The following is a 19,334-nucleotide window of genomic DNA, read 5'->3' on the forward strand; positions in this document are numbered from 1 at the left end:
AGTAACAAAGTATGACATGCCTATTGAGGAGGATTTAGCACATTTTAAATACTTTCCTGACAGAAGTCCCACGAAAATGCAGAGAATATGGTAGCCTCTCTCGTTAAGATATATGAACCAGAGAGAAATTCATTTAGAAAATGCTTTATCACATGTGTGCTGGAAGTTATTCCACTTAAATAGGCAACTTTGGGAACCTGAGTCTCATCCTAAACACACAGTGCACTACTTTTGAACGTGTGTTTTTTTGTTTCTCTAGAAAAGCAACAGACTGCCATATATAATTTAAAATGGCCATTTCCTTCTCATGAAAGTGATTAAAATGTTGCATTTGAAATATTTCATTTTTTAGGAGTAAAAAAAATAAATAGCTTTTTTATTTTGAAAAAGGCTTATGGGTAGTTTGGAAAAACTGGGCTTGTTATATACTTGCAGATACCCAGAGCTACCTAAGAAAGTGGCTGTCTAGTGAGAGGAGATGCTCGTAGGCCAAGTCCTAGAATTTGTTCAGATGCTGCCGGCCTTAAGATGGTGGAACTCAGCTTGGGGGGTAGGCCTGGGCATGATGGTCATCTAATTTTCTATTCTTCCTGACCAGAGAGCACAGGCATGCTAAAAAGTAACAACTCTGCTAAGTCCTCAGTCAGGGCAAGCTCTGCCTCTCACAGCAGACAAATGGCTACTGGTTTGTAATCACGAATGAAAATCTTTTCTCCACATGGATATTTTAGTGAGGGGAAAATTACGCAAAATAATTGAAATTATACGGTTTAGTAGAAATGAATCATCAATTTGTCTACAATCATTTGCTTTATTGACCCTTTCAGGTTCTCACTGTATAATCACTTGAGTCTTCTCTAACTCCTTTTGACATTACTGTTTCTAGTGCTGTCGGCTTCCAGTTTTGCTCACTTCTGTCTTGGGGGGGACTTTTATATAATCCTGAGTAAATGGTAACCCACAGGAAAAGAAACCAGTTTAAAAACTGGGCTGTGTTCTTTGCTTTTTAATTTTACTCTTTTTCGAGACAGGGCTTCTCTGGTTGACCTCTAACTGGCTCTGTAGACCAGGTTGGTCTCAAATTCTGAGATCTGCCTCCTGAGTGCTGGGATTAAAGGGCGTGTATTTTCATGTAGCTAATTCAGTGCTCATTATGAGTCCTCTGTAGGAGGGGTTTCCATGGATGTCTTCCATAGGAGGCTAGTGGAGGCTTGGGGATGCCTGGATGCTGATGCCAAGGTTCAGTCCGTTTGTCAGAGAAATAAACTACATCCTCTCCAAATAAAGATGTAAAAAAATGGCCTGGTTTATGAAATACTTTTTTTTCAAAGATTTATTTATTATTTTATCTAAGTACACTGTAGCTGTTTTCAGACACACCAGAAGAGGGCATCAGATCTCATTACAGATGGTTGTGAGCCACCATGTGGTTGCTGGGATTTGAACTCAGGGCCTTGGAAGATCAGTCAGTACAGAGCCGTCTCTCCAGCCTCTATGGATTACTTTCAACTAAACCTTTCTATGCCATCCCTCCTTCTTTCCCCTAGTTAATGCATCTGTCTTCTCAGCTGTCACCTGGGTCCCAGTGGAGAGTGAAGGTTAAAGCACCATATGCCTCTAATTTCTTGCTAAGAATTGGGGACATGAGGTGATAATTCTTTTCAAACAATATATGTAATGTGTCTTTCAAGAGTGCAGTGGGGACCCCCTGTAATCCCATCACTCCAGAGGGCTTAAAGAGGAGGCTCAAAAGTTTGAGAACCTTGCCAGAAGGAGGGAGAGGAATGAGAGGGGAGGAGGGAGAGGGAGGGGCAGGAAAAGGGGATGGAGGGGAGTGGAGGGAGAATGCGTGGTCCTTCAAGGCTGCAGAGGTTCAGCTGTTACCAATGCTTGTGGCCTTTCCAGGCAACCAGAGTTCACTTCCCAACATCCCTATCAGGTGCTTACAACTGCCTGTAACTGCAGCTCCTTCTGGCCTCTTTGGAGTATGCAATGTGTGCATACTCTCTCCCTCTTACACACACATATAAAAATTTAATATTATGGGGCTGGCAAGATGGCTCAGCGGGTAAGACACAGACTGCTCTTCTGAAGTTCCTGAGTTCAAATCCCAGCAACCACGTGGTGGCTCACAATCACCCATAATGAGATCTGACGCCCTCTTCTGGTGTGTCAGAAGTCAGCTACAGTGTACTTATGTATAATAATAAATAAATCTTTGGGCCGGAACAAACAGAGACTGAGCGAGCGGGGTTGACCAGAGTGAGCAGAGGTCCTAAAATTTCAACTCCCAATAACTACATGAAAGCTCACAACCATCTGTACAGCTATAGTGTACTCACATGCATTAAATAAATAAATCTTTAAAAAAATTTAACATTGAGGGGGAAAAAGAATACTTTTGCCCAGTGTTGAGTGCTTGTGTACCACACACAAATCCTTGCATTTGGCATCTAGCACTGTGAAAAAATAGACAGCTTAAATAAAATCAAATGGACAATAGTTACCTATCTGGATTTTAAAAATCATGCTTTGTTTTGTATATCCTATAGTAAGCTTGAAAGTATAAAACATGAATAATTTCCCTTTGTTCTACTTTAATGACAAGCTTTTTTTAAAAAAGGTTTTCAACTTTTTACTTTTCCGTGTGGCTTTATTCCTTGAGCATAAAGGATCTTACACATTGAAATGAAGACTATAAAACTGCTGTGTCTCTTAAAGCAATGGAGCCATAATCCAGTCGAGATCTCTGTTAGAATTAGTGGAACATAACGCTAAGTCTAAGTTAGTATCTTTGGGTTCCAAGACTGCATTGCTACCACTCCAAATGAAGGCAATTCTGTGCCTAATGACTGTTATGGGGCATCTACCAGAGGCCACGCAGACGTGGGTGCCTTTACTAAGCTGGCCAGTGGCTACACTGGTGGTTGGCATCCCAGTGTATGCTCCAGTCTTTCTCAGAGTGAGCTTTTGAACACAAAAACCATGTCCTGGGTTGATATACTTCAGTTAACAAGAAGAGTTATCTAGAAGCAGAACTACAGAAACCGAAAAGCCTGGTTAGTACATGTAGAGGCCTTCCCAGAACCGTGGCCTTTGGTGCGTTTAGGCCTTTGTTCCAGTATGGCGTCAGTCATGCTGAGGTCCTGGGGGCCTGTGACATGGACCTTCCTATAAAAAATATTAAAAGAGGGCTGGTAAGATGGCTCAGTGGGTAAGAGCACAGACTGCTCTTCCGAAGGTCCTGAGTTCAAATCCCAGCAACCACATGGTGGCTCACAACCACCTGGAATGAGATCTGAAGACAGCTACAGTGTATTACGCTGGAGCAAGCTGGGCTAGATTGAGCGGGGCTGTCCTGAGTTCAATTCCCAGCAGCCACATGATGGCTCACGGCCATCTGTACAGCTACAGTGTACTCATACACATAAAATAAACAAATCTTTATATATATATATATATATATATATATATTAATTAAAAGAGACAAATACAGCTTACCTGCCCTGGGCATTTCTTTTAAATTAATAAAATTGTCTGGGGCAGAGGTGGGGTGGGGGGAGGGGGGCAAATGGAAACTCCTGGAAACATTTAAAACGGACACCTTAACGTCAAGGTTTTCTGAAATTCCTTTTTGTAACTTCTGTTCTGCTTCCTCCCTTGCTGGGTTCAAGTCAAAGGACACTGTAACCTTCAAACACCGTTTCCAGTGTTTAGTGGGCAGCCCATCTTGAGATACAGAAATGAGCAGCGACCCTGTGCAGGTAAGGTGTGCATCTCTGTAGAGACCTTACAAACAGTCCCGTGAGGAGTTGGCAGCAGCAGCGGCAGCGATAAAGCCCAGGGTAGACATGTCCCTCACCCTCCCTGCTAACCCACCACCCATATCCTAGGCTCCACCCAGAGCATGCTCTGTGTGCTGGTCACAGTTACTGCAGCAGTAACTGCCTCAGTCTCTCTCACATGTTGTAAGTTTTGAAAATGTTATGAAAATGAAGACAACCTATAGCTTGTCCCAGGTTTAAGTGTAAAATATACATAATAGATATTTTTTAAAATTCCAAAGAAGCACATTGTGGATATGAGCAGCCCTCCCTCCCCTTGGATCGCAGGCTGTGATATTCGGCCTATTATTCACATCTAATGTGTGAGAGCCCATGTGGAGCACAGAACTGCCCACGCTGGTGACTTGATTCCATTATAATCAGTCATGCAAGGCACCTGTTCTTAAATAAGCATAAGTTTATTGCTGTAGGTTAGTATAAACAAGGCAGGAGTGAAGGAAAACAAAGTCCAAGTCATTCCAATCATAATTGTTTTTGCTGACTCTGCACTCTAAGTTCATAGGGCTCTTAAAGATTGGAACACTCAATACATGACATCAGAGGAGAGTTCAAACTCGAGCAGCATAATGTGCACATGAGTACGGCTCAGATGCAGAGCATGTACAAGCTGCCCAGTCCCCACAGCCCTGAGCTGACCCCAGCACTGGGGCTGAGGGTGCCAAAGCACCTGAGAAGAGTCACCATTCCCCATGCTTCCCATGTAACACTCCAGAGTCAGGGAAAGAAAGGACACTTTAAAGGGGCAGACCGTTAGCCCTTCGAATACTCCGTTGCATGTGGAAAACATAATGAACAACAGAAAATCCATGTTATATAAGCCATGTGGTGGTGGCACACACCTTTAATCTCAGCACTTGGATTTCTGAGTTCGAGGCCAGGCTGGTCTACAGAGTGAGTTCCAGGACAGCAGGGGCTACACAGAGAAACCCTGTCTCGAAAAACAAAACCAAACCAAACAAAACAAAAGTCAGGCTGGGGAGATGGCTCAGTGGGTGAAGTTCTTGCTTCTTAAGCCTGAGGATCTGAGTTCAGACAGATCCTTGGCACCCACAAAAAAGCCAGGTGTGTTGGTATTTGCAAATAACCCCAGCATGGGGGCGAGGGGCGTGGGCATCTTGGTCTTGCTGGCTAGTCACTCTAGTCTAAATAGTGACTAGGCTCAGTGGGAAACCCTTTCTAAAAAGTCATGTGAGAAGTAGTAAAGGAAAGCGCCCAGTCTCTCTGACTTCCACAGACACATGCATGAATATGCATAACGCATAATGAATATGCATGAGCAAGTATATCCCTGCACATACCAGCACTGTCCCATGGGAAACACAAATGACAAAATCTAACTGTACTTGCAGTGGGGAGGTACCTTATCTTTCGATTATAAGCATACTGACCTAACTAGAATGAATTGCTTACATCTAGATTACATTGTAATACATTCTTTAAGTATGTGAATGGAATTTTATCAAACCATGTACAAGATACAAATAAAATGTTTAATAAAAATGGGGAAAGTATACCTTTGTTACTTGCCAATCAGTTCATGTTTGTATTATCTGATGAAATCAGTTATTTTATGTAACTTCTACTGCTTTGTTAGTGAAAAAGTTTTTATAAATTGCTCATGAAAGCACATGTGTTATTTAATCTTAAATTTATATTAGGACCTTCATTAATAAGTTGATATTCACTAATATATAATAATATTTTTTGTAACAGGATCTCTTTCTATAGTCCTGGTTGTCCTTGTTCTTGTTCAGGAGAACAGAGATCCACCCGCCTCTGCCTCCAAAGTGCTGTGATTAAAGGCATGTGACACCACACTCACCTACTATGTAATTGTTAGCTTTTGTTGAAGGCACTGGCATTTTTCATGAGCCACACACACACATTATATGTGTATGTGTATACATGTACAGACATAGGTACACTTTAAACAATGGATTCAGTGAGGAAGTAGGTGTGGAGACTTCAGTGGGAGCTGAGCAAGCATCTGTATGGTGGTTTCGCCGTCAGCTCTAATTAGTCTAAGAACCAGCTTTGCTGTACACGTGAAAGTATGGAAAAGAAACAAAACAACACCTCACGGCATTGTAATGAGATGTTATCTGTCATAGGCAAATATAGAAGGAAAGAACTAATGGCTTATTTAATTGAACTAAAAAAACTTAAAGAGAAATTTTAGCAAGATTTCATGTACATATTTATACCCTGATGCCCTTGAGCCTGCAAGGCTGGAAACCCAAGGTTGTCAAGTTCTGCTGAAGGCACTGGTGTTTTGCCACATGTGTGTGTGTATATATATGTGTGCGCGCATGTGTATATGTGTGTGTATATAGGTATGTGTGTATATGCATGTGTGTATATGTGTGTATATGTATATGTGTGTATATAGGTATATGTGTATGTGTGTATATGCATGTGTGTATACGTGTGTATATGTGTATATGTATATGTGTGTGTATATAGGTATATGTGTATGTGTATGTGTGTGTGTATATGTGTGTGTGTGTGGGTATGTGTGTATATGCATGTGTGTGTGTATAACAGACGATGTGATGCCCATGCACTCCACATGGTCACACCGTTCACACACAGCTTCTTTCCTTGGAATGATGAATGACTTGTGTTACTCTGTGATCAGTTTCCCTGTCCAGGAAGCTGCAGACATTTCTCTCAGTTCTGGCATTGCCTGAGAGGTAATGTAGAATGCACATGGCAGGATAAAGATAAAAATTTGCATTCTATAAAAAATAACTATAAAAATGAAAGGCACCATGTTCGAGTTAAGGCTGACACACTGTCTAAGTTCTAACAACTGTAATGCACCTCTGCCCACAGGCTTAATTATGGCAAACATTTTCAGTAGGTAGGTAACTCTGGCACAATTGGGGCTTATCTGGAGCTTTAAAATAGCAACACACCTGCATTTTAACATTCAAATACTATGGGTTATAATGTACTTCTATAATATGTCTTCATATTATAGAATAATATACATACAAAGGGTGTTTTAGTCTTAATTTTGTTTTTTAAATGTACATGAAAAATAAAGCAAATATGTCAGGAAAGGAACTTACACACACTTACAAGTAGAAATATTTCAATGTACCAAGCACTCAAAAGTGCATTTATGAAATATTAAGGCTCCCAAATATCCTGTAGTACACTGGAGCGGTGCCAACCCCTTTTCCTGTGTCCCAAGAAAGAGCTGGCTACTCTGAGCTTTAATTCTGTAAGTCAGAAAAGGGATCTTTCCATATATTTGCTAAATTAAAAGTTTTATTGTTCAGTGCCTTGCTCTGAAGTCACTAACTTTCCTCGGTTTCTTCGAGGGAATCGGCAGTCATCGACCGGCCCCTCGCTCCGCCGAGACTGCAGCGCCGTAAGGACAGCTCCACAGCAGAGATCTGACGTAACTCTTTGCGGCACAGTTTGACAGGCTTGACCCCCTGAAGCGGTCCTATACTTCTCACAGCCTGAAACTGGGATGGTGGTGGACTCTGAGAGTGTGTGAAGGGACGGGCCTCTGTTTTATCAACATTGCTCTGCAGCTGGCCACTGGAGGGTGCTAACGAGCCATGGTCTGGAAGTGAGTCTGGGTCATCTAGAATCTGCTGGGTCAGTGGTTGGGTCTTTAAGCTGCTTGAAGAATTGTCTACTTCTCTTTCTCTTCCATTCAATTTTGTATTTTCAGTTCTAGATGCCCATTTTAGTTCTTCAGAAAGCACAGCTGTCTCCTCTGGGTTCAGAACTCCATCTCCAGCATCATGATCTAAAGAGAACCCGACACCAAACAAAACAAGCAAACACCATCTTCTGAAAACCAGGTAATTTTGCCACAGCACACTACAAACTACATCATTATCACTAAAGATGTGGTACTTGCAAACTTCTGCTTAATGACTGACAGACAGACAGACAGACATGTGCCTTGGGGGCAAGTCTTGATTCACTTATAAACATCTTACAATGTGGATATCAGATTTTTTTTTAACCCATTAAAGTTGAAAAATCATCTAGTAATTTTGGTACTGTCTATAAACCTATGAGCACTTTGTGTGTCTCTGAAATCTTTTTAAAGAAATAATCATTATTTTTAAATTTAATGTAATTCCATATTTACTTTATGCATGGGTGTGTGCCTGCATGTCTGTCTGTACACCCAATATGGATATGTGGTGCCTGGAGAGCCAAAGTCCTATCCTTTGGGACTAGAGTTACAGACAAACAACTGGGAGCTGCCTGTGGGTGCCGGGAACTAAGCCTAGGTTCTCTGAAAGAGTGGGCACTGATGTTAACTACTAAGCCAGCTCTCTAGCCTGGAGAGTTATTTTTATGTATATTACATGCATTTATGTATGGGTATCCTGTGTGAGCAGTGTCTGAGGGGGTGAGGAGAGGGGGTCAGAGTCCTTCCAGCTGGATGTATGAAGCACCTGACATGGGTCTGAGCTGGGTTCTCTGCAGGAGTAGTATGAGCCCCTAACCACTGAGCTGCCTCTCTGCCCCTCTGACAAGGACACCTCTCTTATATCTGTCCTCTGCTTGGCTTGTTACTGGTTAATTCCAAATCCTGGCTGAGTAAAAGCAGCTCAGCCAGGTGTCACACCAGCTCTGTCCTCCCTCCAGCAGGCATCACATCACCACTCACACACACACATACGCACTCATGTATGTAAGTCTTGTCCTCCCCCGCCCCCGCTAGTGTGACAACAATATTCTGTTGTCCATCTGTATTCTGTGACATGTGCCATAACTTCCATGCTCAGAGTGGCAGCCACAGCATAGCCTTCAGTGAGACAGCCCCTGCAGTGAATGGTTAGAGTGCATGAAGTTACAACCTCAGAGGTCTTCAACTATGATGGATCTAATATAAAAAACTTGTTTAAGGGAAACCCATCTGAGTTAGTAGTGATAAAATAAATTGCCAACTTCAGCACGAGCTGTCAAGTGCTCAGTACACTTTCAGCCCTGTGAAGATAGAATCTAAGCTGGAGCTTGGCTTTAAAGTGACCTACACCATTGAAGGAGAGAACTGAGTGCTGCACATTGTGTCCTCTGATCCTCAGCCCTACATAAATGCATACACAATAAGTAACAGTAGAAAGAGTCTAGTGAGCTTGTCCAAGCCTTGGCTGTGGTCTGTCTGTCTGACATATGGTTGCTGAAAGTAAGAGGCCTGGCTGCCTTCTCCAGGCCCAATGGCAGCAGAGGCTAAGCTTCCCAGCGACTAGAGAGGCTAAGCTTCCCAGCGACTAGATACACAGCAAACTTTAGGAGCCCCCACTTCTGGGTAACTGTCTAATTCCAGGTGAAAATCTAGATCCATGGCTAGTTCATGTTTTCTGGTTTGGAAGGATTTCAATAAATTCATCTTTGTTTCCCCAGTACCAGGGATTAAACTCAGCTGCTTTAAGCCCTGAATTATAAACTAGAATATATGTTTTTCTTGCCTATATGTTAACTTTCTCTAGTTATAGAAAGTTTTTAAAGGTTTAAAATCTGCCTGTATATATGCCTGTAGACCAGAAGAGGGCACCAGATCTCATTACAGATGGTTGTGAGCTACCATGTGGTTGCTGGGAATTGAACTCAGGGTTTTTGGAAGAACAGTCAATCCTCTTAACATCTGAACCATCTCTCCAGCCCCTTAAAACTTGTTTTGTTTTTATTGTTTTATTTTTATGTGTATGGATGATTTTGCTTGCATTATGTCTGTGTACCACATAAGCACCTGATGCTGGTGGAAGCCAGAAAAAGGTTCCAGATTCTCTGGAACTAGAGTTACAGACAGTTGTCAGCCACCATGTGGGTGCTAGGAATCAAACTCCTGTTCTCTGAAGAACAGCCAGTGCTCTTAACCACTGAGCCATGTTTCCAGCCTCAGAAATTATTTTTTAAAACAGCTAGAAATAAATATTTTCTATATAACTTTCTAACTTCTAAATTTTGAGTCAAGTTATTTTAGAATATTGACTGTTACCCTATAACAATTTATAGGGTATATAGGTATACCTGGAAGGTATAACAATTTATTACCTTCCAGGAACTTTTGACTTCTGCAGAGTACTTTGTCATGGCAATCATTCCACTTATTAAGGGGCTAATTTTACAAATGCACATTTAATTATTATAGAATTTGATCAAGTGTTTAAACTCTGGAGGTCATGCCTTAGCACTGATTTTAGAAATACATACTTTTACTGTCATTTGTATTATTCTCCTTTAGACAGTTTTTAAAATCTTGTTGAATAAAGATTTATTTATGTGTTATATGTATGTGTGTGTCTGTGTGAGGCCACGTGTGTAAGACTCTCTGGAGTAAGTTACAGGTGGCTGTGAGCACCATGGGCTGCAGTGCTCCTAACCACTGAGGCATCTCCCGCATACAATTGCTTTTGGTAATAAGAAGGCTTAATTCCTATAATATAGAAAAATAATAGACAGGGCCTTAAAGGTTAAGAGTCAAAGACAGCAAAAGCCACTGGCACATAGCAGACAATTAATAAAAATTATTTTCTACAGTTTTATAAATTATTTTAATATAGCTTATGCATTTAAAATTTCATATTTTTAATATTTGAGAGTCAAGTATCTTCCTCAACTGTTAATAAGAGAAGGTTAGCAAGTCTGTGGCTAGAGCCATGACTAGTTCTTGAAGTGCACTGAGCAGTTCCATAGCTACTGTTTCTATTGATAAAGTCAGGGCAGATTCACACGGCTGAGCTGAGGAAACCTCAACAGTAGAGAGGTGCCAGCATGTGTGTGTGAGCATGTGTGTGTGTGAGCATGTGTGTGTGAGCATGTGTGTGTGAGCATGTATGTGTGAGCATGTGTGTGTGAGGTGCAGTGCCTAACTCCTAGGAAAGAGGAAGAGGTTCAGTCTTTAAATTCATCGCACAAGAATTGAGCCCAGCATTTATACTACCCCAAGATATTATTTGAAACAACCTTTATTTGGTTTTAATATATTCTTTTGAAACAATACTTTAGCCATATTGTACTTTCATTTTCAAATTCAATCTTAATATTTTCCATAATAAGTAAAGCTTTTCCCAGGAGAAAACAAAATGATCACGTGTGGAAGTGCATACCTTTAGTCCCAGCACTTGGGAGACAGAGGTAGGCTCTGAGTTTGAGGCCAGCCTGGTCTACACAGCAGGTTCTAGGACGGCCAGGGCTACCCTGACTCAGAAAACCAAAAAGAAAAGAAAAACAGAAAACCACGAACATTCTCCTCACACTCCCATGGTCACTTTCCCAGCACGTCCCATGGGGCCTGTCTTACATGAATACTGTTTGTCTACCTCACCCTCACAATCTTGTCACTTGGGAAGTGCTCCACTACAGTCAGGGAGGGTCTCAGCAAATGCTAGGGACACAGGAAGCCTTACGGTCGGTCAGTGTGCGCTGCCACGGCGACGCTCCTTGTGTGGGGTCTTTCAGTTTCTTCTTGAGATCTCTGCTGGTTTTCTTATAAAAGTAGAGATCCTTTTCCAGCTGCTGGATTTTATCTTCATATTTTTTAAAGGTTTCTATAATGCTGTCTCCATCTTGGTCTACAAAGCAAACATTTATACTTAACTTTTGACTTTAAATGAATTATTCAAAATTACACTTTCGAGTAGCTCCAGACTCAGGTTAGAGGGCCACAGTATGTGACACATCTCTGTGGCCTGAAGGGACCTTTTTCAGCCACAGTATGGATTCTTTTGCCTATAAGCGTTTTTACAGGATTGCCCCTCCCTTCCTTCTCTGCCCACCTCTGACAGACACCTCCCACTCAGGGGATTTGCCATTACTACTGACGAGGCTTACTTACCCAGAACAGCAGAATGGGCATTTCCTCTTAAATAACAACTCACCCGTGTGGAACTCTGCCAGCCAGCCATGTTAATATGTTATGTTAAATTTGTGTCAGGACTGTGAATATATGCAGAGTCTTAAGTCTGAGTTTAGAGACCCAAGAAATATACAGTCAAAACCCCACAAAGTAAAAAGCTGCTTAGAGTCTAGAAAGATTAAGACATAAGGAAAAAGCTCCACAGAGTGGAGCTGGGGAGCTCTGATTGTTGCTCCAGGGAATGTAAGACTTGTAGTTAATATTTATGAGTGTGGACCTTTGTTCTGTAATGATCTGGTATCAGGTACTTTTAAGCCTTCTTTTGACCACACATAGAGAATGGCTCTATTGTTTTCACTCCTTTGCTATTCTTATATCTTATTTAACCCATCATACTGCTTTAAAAGTTACTTAAACCCAGTAGCATTTCAGTGGTGGAGTGCATGACTCTCATGTGCAAGGCCCCAGGGTTTGATCTTCAGCACCAAAACCAAAAAGGCCAGCCAACCAAAGCTCAAAGCTTTATTTTTCATACCAATGTACTCGAAATTAGAAAACTCACAAATTGTTAATCCTACACTATCATGGGTGTAAGAGTGCTAGAGCGGACCCAGGCTGCATGCACACATTCTGTGAGCTCTCTGCTAGCTGAGCTGAGCTTGTCATTAGAGCTCCTGCTATGTGATCCTAGTCATTTCAAAGCTTAAAGCAGCTCTGCTCACTCATCACTTTCAGAGAGCCTTTAAGCACAAGTACAGAAGGAATGGGACATGTCGGAATGCAGTGGTATGTGGGATCCTACCAAGGGAAACTCTCTTCATGAGGCAAAGCAGTTACTAATTAACTTTGTAAAATTAACTTATTGTCATTTCCCCCATACCCAAAGTTATATTTTCCATTTTTTTTGCTTATTTTAAACCACTTTAGGTCAGCTCTGTGTTCCTGAGCGTCAAGGCTGAGCCTCTACAATGAAGCTGAGGCAGACTCAGCCAGCAGTGGCTGAGCTGTCTGTCTGGTTACCAGCCATGTTCTCAGGTAATATGAGGAGACTATGGCGGCAGCTCTCTTTCTACACCAGAATCTATTGTTGGGCTTCTGATGATCACTAATGATGCTACATACCTATCAATTTTGACCTATAATGCATAAAATGTTATAATTAACTAAAAAAATTCCAACAGAGCCTATCACTTCATCTGTACGTGAAAATGCCAGAAGTTGTCTTGCATTTCCATGTAAAAGTTAGACCAACACTGGGTGGTGGTGGCACACGCCTTTGATCCCAGCACTTGGGAGGCAGAGGCAGGCGGATTTTTGAGTTCAAGGCCAGCCTGGTCTACAGAGTGAGTTCCAGGACAGCCAGGGCTACACAGAGAGACCCTGTCTTGAAAAACAAAACAAAAAAAAAGATTAAAAAAAAAAAAAAAGCTAGACCAACAACAAAGCAACAGGATTTCAGGAGTTCTTGGGTATCTGGGAGCAGGCACAGGGATGGCACTTCAAGCATGAGTCATCTTACTTGATGTGGACAGGAAACACGGTAGCCATGCATGTAAAGGTCAAAAGCGTAAGTGGTAAGTAAGCAGTGACTGTGTGCACACGGCTGAGTACTGACTGTGTGCACACGGCTGAGTATTGACTGTGTGCACATGGCTGAGTACTGACTGAGTACACACGGCTGAGTACTGAGTACACACAGCTGAGCAGTGACTGTGTGCACACGGCTGAGCACTCTGTGGAGTAAGCAGTGACTGTGTGCACACAGCTGAGTACTGACTGAGGACACACAGCTGAGCAGTGACTGTGTGCACACAGCTGAGTAGTGACTGAATACACACAGCTGAGCAGTGACTGTGTGCACACAGCTGAGTAGTGACTGAGTATACACAGCCGAGCAGTGACTGAGTACACACAGCTGAGTACTCTGTGGAGTAAGCAGTGACTGTGTGCACACGGTTGAGTAGTGACTGAGTACACACAGCTGAGCAGTGACTGTGTGCACACAGCTGAGTACTGACTGAGTACACACAGCTGAGCAGTGACTGAGTACACACAACTGAGCACTCTGTGGAGTAAGCAGTGATTGTGTGCACACAGCTGAGTAGTGACTGAGTACACACAGCTGAGCAGTGACTGTGTGCACACAGTTGAGTACTGACTGAGCACACATAGCTGAGCACTCTGTGGAGTAAGCAGTGACTGTGTGCACACGGCTGAGTAGTGACTGAGTACACACAGCTGAGCAGTGACTGTGTGCACACAGCTGAGTACTGACTGAGTACACACAGCTGAGCACTCTGTGGAGTAAGCAGTGATTGTGTGCACACAGCTGAGTAGTGACTGAGTATACACAGTTGAGTAGTGACTGAGTACACACAGCTGAGCAGTGACTGTGTGCACACAGTTGAGTACTGACTGAGCACACACAGCTGAGCACTCTGTGGAGTAAGCAGTGACTGTGTGTACACGGCTGAGTAGTGACTGAGTACACACAGCTGAGCAGTGACTGTGTGCACACAGCTGAGTAGTGACTGAGTACACACAGCTGAGCAGTGACTGTGTGCACACAGCTGAGTAGTGACTGAGTACACACAGCTGAGCAGTAACTGTGTGCACACAGTTGAGTACTGACTGAGTACACACAGCTGAGCACTCAGTGGCCCGGCTCCCTTCCTCAACACTTCCCTTACCCCACCCCTTCAGTAACTGACAGCAGGGGGAGGGGCTACCTTTGAAATGATGTAACAACAACTGCATCTTCTGTTCATGTTCCTTTTGCTGGAGGGTCAGTTTTCGGTCACACTGCAGTCTCAGATGCTCCAACGCAGATTCTAACTCATGGACCATATTATCCCGTTCCACAACCTTCATTTTCATCTCTTTATTCTGCAACTGTTGTTTACGTTCTGTTTCTCGCAAATTAATTACCTATCAAAGACATTTTTTATCTTTTAAGTGTATCTTATGTACGTAACACAGTAGGTTACCCAGTTTTCTTGGACTACATGAAGGGAAGCTATTTGACCTCAATGATAACTTAAGCGCCTTTTAACAGGCATTGGATAGATGCCTAGGCAAATGCTTTAAAATATAACTATAAGCTGGGCAGTGGTGGCTCACACCTTTAATCCCAGCACTTGGGAGGCAGAGACAGGTAGATTTCTGAGTTCGAGGCCAGCCTGGTCTACATAGTGAGTTCCAGGACAGCCAGGGCTATACAGAGAAACCCTGTCTCGAAAAAAAAAAAAATATATATATATATATATATACATATATATATATATGTATATATATATATATATATATATAACTATAAAATAGTCGACAACCTTTTGAACTTGTCAAGATTCTGAATCAGTAATACTTTCATTCTCAATATAATATTAAACTATTAGTCACCCTTCCAAAGACTCTTAGATAAGATCTCTGTAGTTCAGATTATATGATTCTCTTTCTTTATTCCTTTTCTTTTATTAAAAAAAGATTTATTTATTTATTATATACAAGTACACTGTAGCTGTCTTTAAATACACCAGAAGAAGGCATCAGATCTCATTACGAGTGGTTGTGAGCCACCATGTGGTTGCTGGGAATTGAACTCAAGACCTCTGAAGAACAGTCATTTGCTCTTAATCACTGAGCCATGTCTCCAGCCCCTTGTTTATATTCTTGCAACATCTACATATTTCTCTGTCTTAAGTGAAAGAATATTTTAACCTTTAATGCCAAGGTTCTGTTTCAGGCCGTTGCACGTTGTGCTGAGGTCTGCTGTGTTAGTAGGAAGGCAGAACACTGCAGACATGCGTGTGTGCTGTAGAACCTGACAGGACTCTCAAATGACGCCCATTAAAACAGCACTCACGTGGCCTTAGCTACAGCCCTTGGTTTAGAACCCTCAGGCTGCCATTAGAGACTCAGTCTCCAAGCCTAGGCTACATGCCGACTACATACTGTCTATCAGTAATAGCTGCTGACTACTGACAGATTACTCTCTCTTTTTTTTTTTTTTTTGAGACTCTGGCTGTCCTGCAACACACTATGTAGACTAGGCTGTCCGCAAACTCACAGAGATCACTTGCTACTCTGGTCCCTGGTGTTGGGATTAAAGGTGTATATCACTGTGCTAAGCTTTTCATTCACTTTGTATTTCACACAATTAGACTTTGAAAAAGTCTTTGTTTTAGTTTGTATCAATTGTCAGATACTCTCCTTAACTCAATATATTTTTAGGGAAAAACTACTCTTCATAATATATATTTTAAGTGGAAAAATATTAGAGAAAGCATTAATATAATTGTCAATGTTACAAAATATCTCTAACAGTAAACTGCCATTTTAAAATAAAATATAATTGATTCAAGTACATTCAAATTAATAAAACCTAATACTATCATTGCTACCAATGTGCCCCACTATCTCCACTTAGCCCACACAGCATCGTGAAGAGGTAGGGAATGCACACAGTCCCCCATTCACAGCCATGGAGGAAGGAAACCCAAAGTTGCAGACCCTAAACTTTTCATAAATAGTATTTACGTTTAGAATCAAGAAATAAAGGGAAGGCTATCACTTAAACTGTCTAGACCACCTATGAGGGGACCTTCAGTTTTAACCACCTCAAAGTTAAGGCTTATTTGGGTAATTCACAAACTTTCTGGTAACACTCAGGTCCATAGAGAGAAGCTGTGCTTACATTTAATTGGCCACCAAATCTTTGAGAATTTCACTGTCTTTAAAAGTTCAATATAAACAAGGCATCTTGACCCTTTCTAAGAAAAGTGGTGTTCCTTAGAAACATACCTTGTTGAAATATTTGAAAAGAATAGCTCTAATCTCAGCAATATTCAGGCAAACTAGCTTTTCCAGAACATTGGCTTCACTTTGAGAGAGATTCTGGAATGATGCCTTCAGTGAGCTCTGGCGACTCTGGATGCTTTCATTCTTGAATTCAATTGCAGCTTCCAGAGCTTCTATTCCTTCTTCAAGTTGGAAAAGGAGATGTTCTTCCTAAAGATCATGGAAAGCATTCATCTTAAAGCAAAGGTACAACCTGCACTCTGTCATATGCTCACAGCAGATCTTACCATGTGACTGCATTTAAGGGACAATACTCCTAAACTCTCACTAAATGTAAAGGGCATGGTATTTGAGATTTAGCTAAGCTGTATGAAGTATCATGTGTTAGTGTATATATGACCCATGATCATCAAGTCTTCACAGTAATATTATATATCAAAATGGAAGGTGCAAAAGTTAGGTGAGTCCCATGATGTTCCAAGGCTATGCAGCAAACTCTGATTACCTAATCCAAGGGAGACACCTGAACATAGCCTCAGCTCATAGAATCTGCAATACCATCGTCTCCCTCAATATTCCTAGAGTGCATTTACAATGTAGAGTCTGTCCTGATGAGGCCTAGTAGAGCTGCTGTACCCCTAGCAAAACAGCACAGGGCTTGGATAGAAAAAGAGGACGCTTGGAGCTGACAAGGAACTAGTGACAAGGACAGAGTCTGTGAGACAATGCAGCAGAGGGGACAGAAGCAGCCAGAGCTTAGGGGCCTGCAACATTTCTTAAGAGTTCTATGAAATGAGCCAGACATAGATGCCTGTGCTCAGAATCCCAGTATTTAGAAGGCTAAGGCAGGAGAATCATGAGTTCAAGGCTCCATAATGAAACCCTGTTTTAACCCCCTTCAAAACAAAGAGATTTCTATGAAATGTTATTTTAAGTGGTAGCAATATATCATCAGCTAATATGCTGTTTGTGTCAGAAAACCAAGTAGTTCTCTGAGTTGTCCGAGGTTATCCTCTCTGAAGATAGGAGGAGGCAGATGGAGAGCTGGGTGTGGCTCTGTGTTCCTGTGCCTATGTAGAGCGAGCCTCTGCAGGAGGACGACCATGCAGTATTTATCGCATAATTTAAACTTAGTATTTTTGAATGAGTTAATGAAGAATTCAAAGCTATTTCCACATGTCTGTTATTTCCCCACCGTTCCTAGGATTGTCACCCATGTGTGTTATTTCCCCATCACTCCTAGGATTGTCAGGATTTCCGGACCTCCTGCTCTCCAGTTCAAGAAACAGGTAATAACTTCATCTAGCAGGAAGTTGCATACTTATTTTAGAAAGCTATGTTATAAAATCTTCTGGAATAATAGTGGAGGGGGGCGGGAAACGTTCAATAGCCACTTCTCTGTGCAGTAATTAACCATCCTTTGATTGTAAGATAATTGTCCCAAAGGAAACACAACATTCGTATTTTGAAAGATTAAGTTTTTTAATTTTAAATTATTGTGCATTATTTAGGCGTGTGAGTACAGGTACCTTGATAACTTTAAGTTATTGTTCGTTATTTAAGCGTGTGAGTACAGGTACCTTAAAGAATCCAGAAGAGGGTAGTAACTGTCACGGAGCTGGAGTTACAGGTGCTCGTGAGCGGCCAAACGTGGGTGCTGGGAACTGAACTCAGGTCCCTAGTCACTAAAACCATCTTTTCAGCCCTAATAATCACATTTTTAAGAGGAGGAGAAGAAAGCCACTTTTTTTTTTTTTTTTTTAAAGATTTTTTATTATATGTAAGTACACTGTAGTTGTCTTCAGACGCACCAGAAGAGGGCATCAGATCTCATTACAGGTGGTTGTGAACCACCATGTGGTTGCTGGGATTTGAACTCAGGACCTTCGGAAGAGCAGTCAGCACTCTTAACCGCTGAGCCATCTCTCCAGCCCCAGAAAGCCACTTTTAACATTCTTGAAAGGTACTTACATCATGAATGAATAAAAGAAACCAAGACATAGAAGTGAGTTGTCTACATAGACTACATCTGACTTTTTAATTCATACTCTTATTATATTTTATCAAACATATAAAAGGTTTCCTGAGAATAGTTTAGAACAAGCTGAGAGCAATTCAAGTATAATTTTAGTCTCTGCAGTTTCAAATATAAGTTAAGAAATGACTGAGAAAATATAAAGTATTATTATCATAGAACCCTGAGCACTGCCCACTCTAGTGAGATGGCTCAGCAGGGAGAAAACTGGGAGGTTTGGCTGTGAAGCCTGACTACCTAAGTTTGTTCCCTGGAACTCACAAGACAGGGGTAAATAATGACTCCCCTGTGGTGGTCTGAATGAAAATGGCCACCGTAGGCCCATAGGGAGTGGTACTATTAGGAGGCATGACCTTGCTGGAGGGGGTGTGGCCTTGTTGGAGGAAGTGTGTCACTGCGGGGTGGGCTTCTGAAGTCTCAGATACTCAAGCCAGGCCGAGTGTCTCTCTTCCTGCTGCCTGCTTATGCAGATGTAGAACTCTCAGCTACCTCTCCAGCACCATGTCTGCCTGTGAGCTGCTTTGCTTGCTGCCATGATAATAGACTAAACTCTGGAAGTGTCAGCCATCCCTGATTAAATGCTTTCCTTTACAGAAGTTGCCATGGTCATAGAGTAGTAGAGCCCTAACTAAGAAGTTGATACCTGGGACTGGGGTATTGCAATGGGCTGACCATGCTTTTGTTTGGGTGAATGTGGACTTTGGACTAGAAAAGCAGGTGAGTGCTTTAAGCGGGCCTGTTCTAGTAAGAGCATGGAAAACTGGTGCTGAGGGGGATTTGAACTATGGGGCCTGGCTCAAGAGGTTTCAGAGGATAA

The 19,334-nt window shown here is 41.9% G+C and overlaps 1 protein-coding gene and 1 long non-coding RNA gene across 13 annotated transcripts in view; one reads left to right on the top strand and one right to left on the bottom strand.

Annotated features, from left to right (window-relative positions):
• The window catches only part of LOC116081874, a 32,207-nt gene that overhangs the window by 406 nt on the left and 12,467 nt on the right, over positions 1–19,334 (top strand). For 4 of the 7 annotated variants that reach the window (XR_004115057.1, XR_004115059.1, XR_004115061.1 and 1 more), the window contains exons 2-6: positions 3,675–3,764; positions 7,186–7,431; positions 7,537–7,669; positions 12,613–12,720; positions 17,726–17,771. This is a non-coding gene — a long non-coding RNA (uncharacterized LOC116081874). Of the gene's footprint in view, positions 1–3,674; positions 3,765–7,185; positions 7,432–7,536; positions 7,670–12,612; positions 12,721–17,725; positions 17,772–19,111; positions 19,235–19,334 lie in introns of all 7 variants that reach the window. The other 3 variants (XR_004115055.1, XR_004115056.1, XR_004115058.1) reach the window with 1 other exon arrangement.
• The window catches only part of Kif27 (kinesin family member 27), an 82,700-nt gene continuing 70,469 nt past the window's right edge, over positions 7,104–19,334 (bottom strand). For all 6 annotated transcript variants that reach the window (XM_031358587.1, XM_031358586.1, XM_031358588.1 and 3 more), the window contains 4 exons: positions 16,486–16,692; positions 14,415–14,613; positions 11,237–11,401; positions 7,104–7,614 (listed from right to left, as the gene is read on the bottom strand). In XM_031358587.1, the coding sequence (XP_031214447.1) occupies positions 7,151–7,614; positions 11,237–11,401; positions 14,415–14,613; positions 16,486–16,692 (1,035 nt within the window). In that variant the 3' untranslated portion in view covers positions 7,104–7,150. The remainder of the gene's footprint in view (positions 7,615–11,236; positions 11,402–14,414; positions 14,614–16,485; positions 16,693–19,334) is intronic.

The sequence above is a fragment of the Mastomys coucha genome, unplaced genomic scaffold (assembly GCF_008632895.1).
Source record: "Mastomys coucha isolate ucsf_1 unplaced genomic scaffold, UCSF_Mcou_1 pScaffold7, whole genome shotgun sequence".
NCBI classification, from domain to species: Eukaryota; Metazoa; Chordata; class Mammalia; order Rodentia; family Muridae; genus Mastomys; species Mastomys coucha.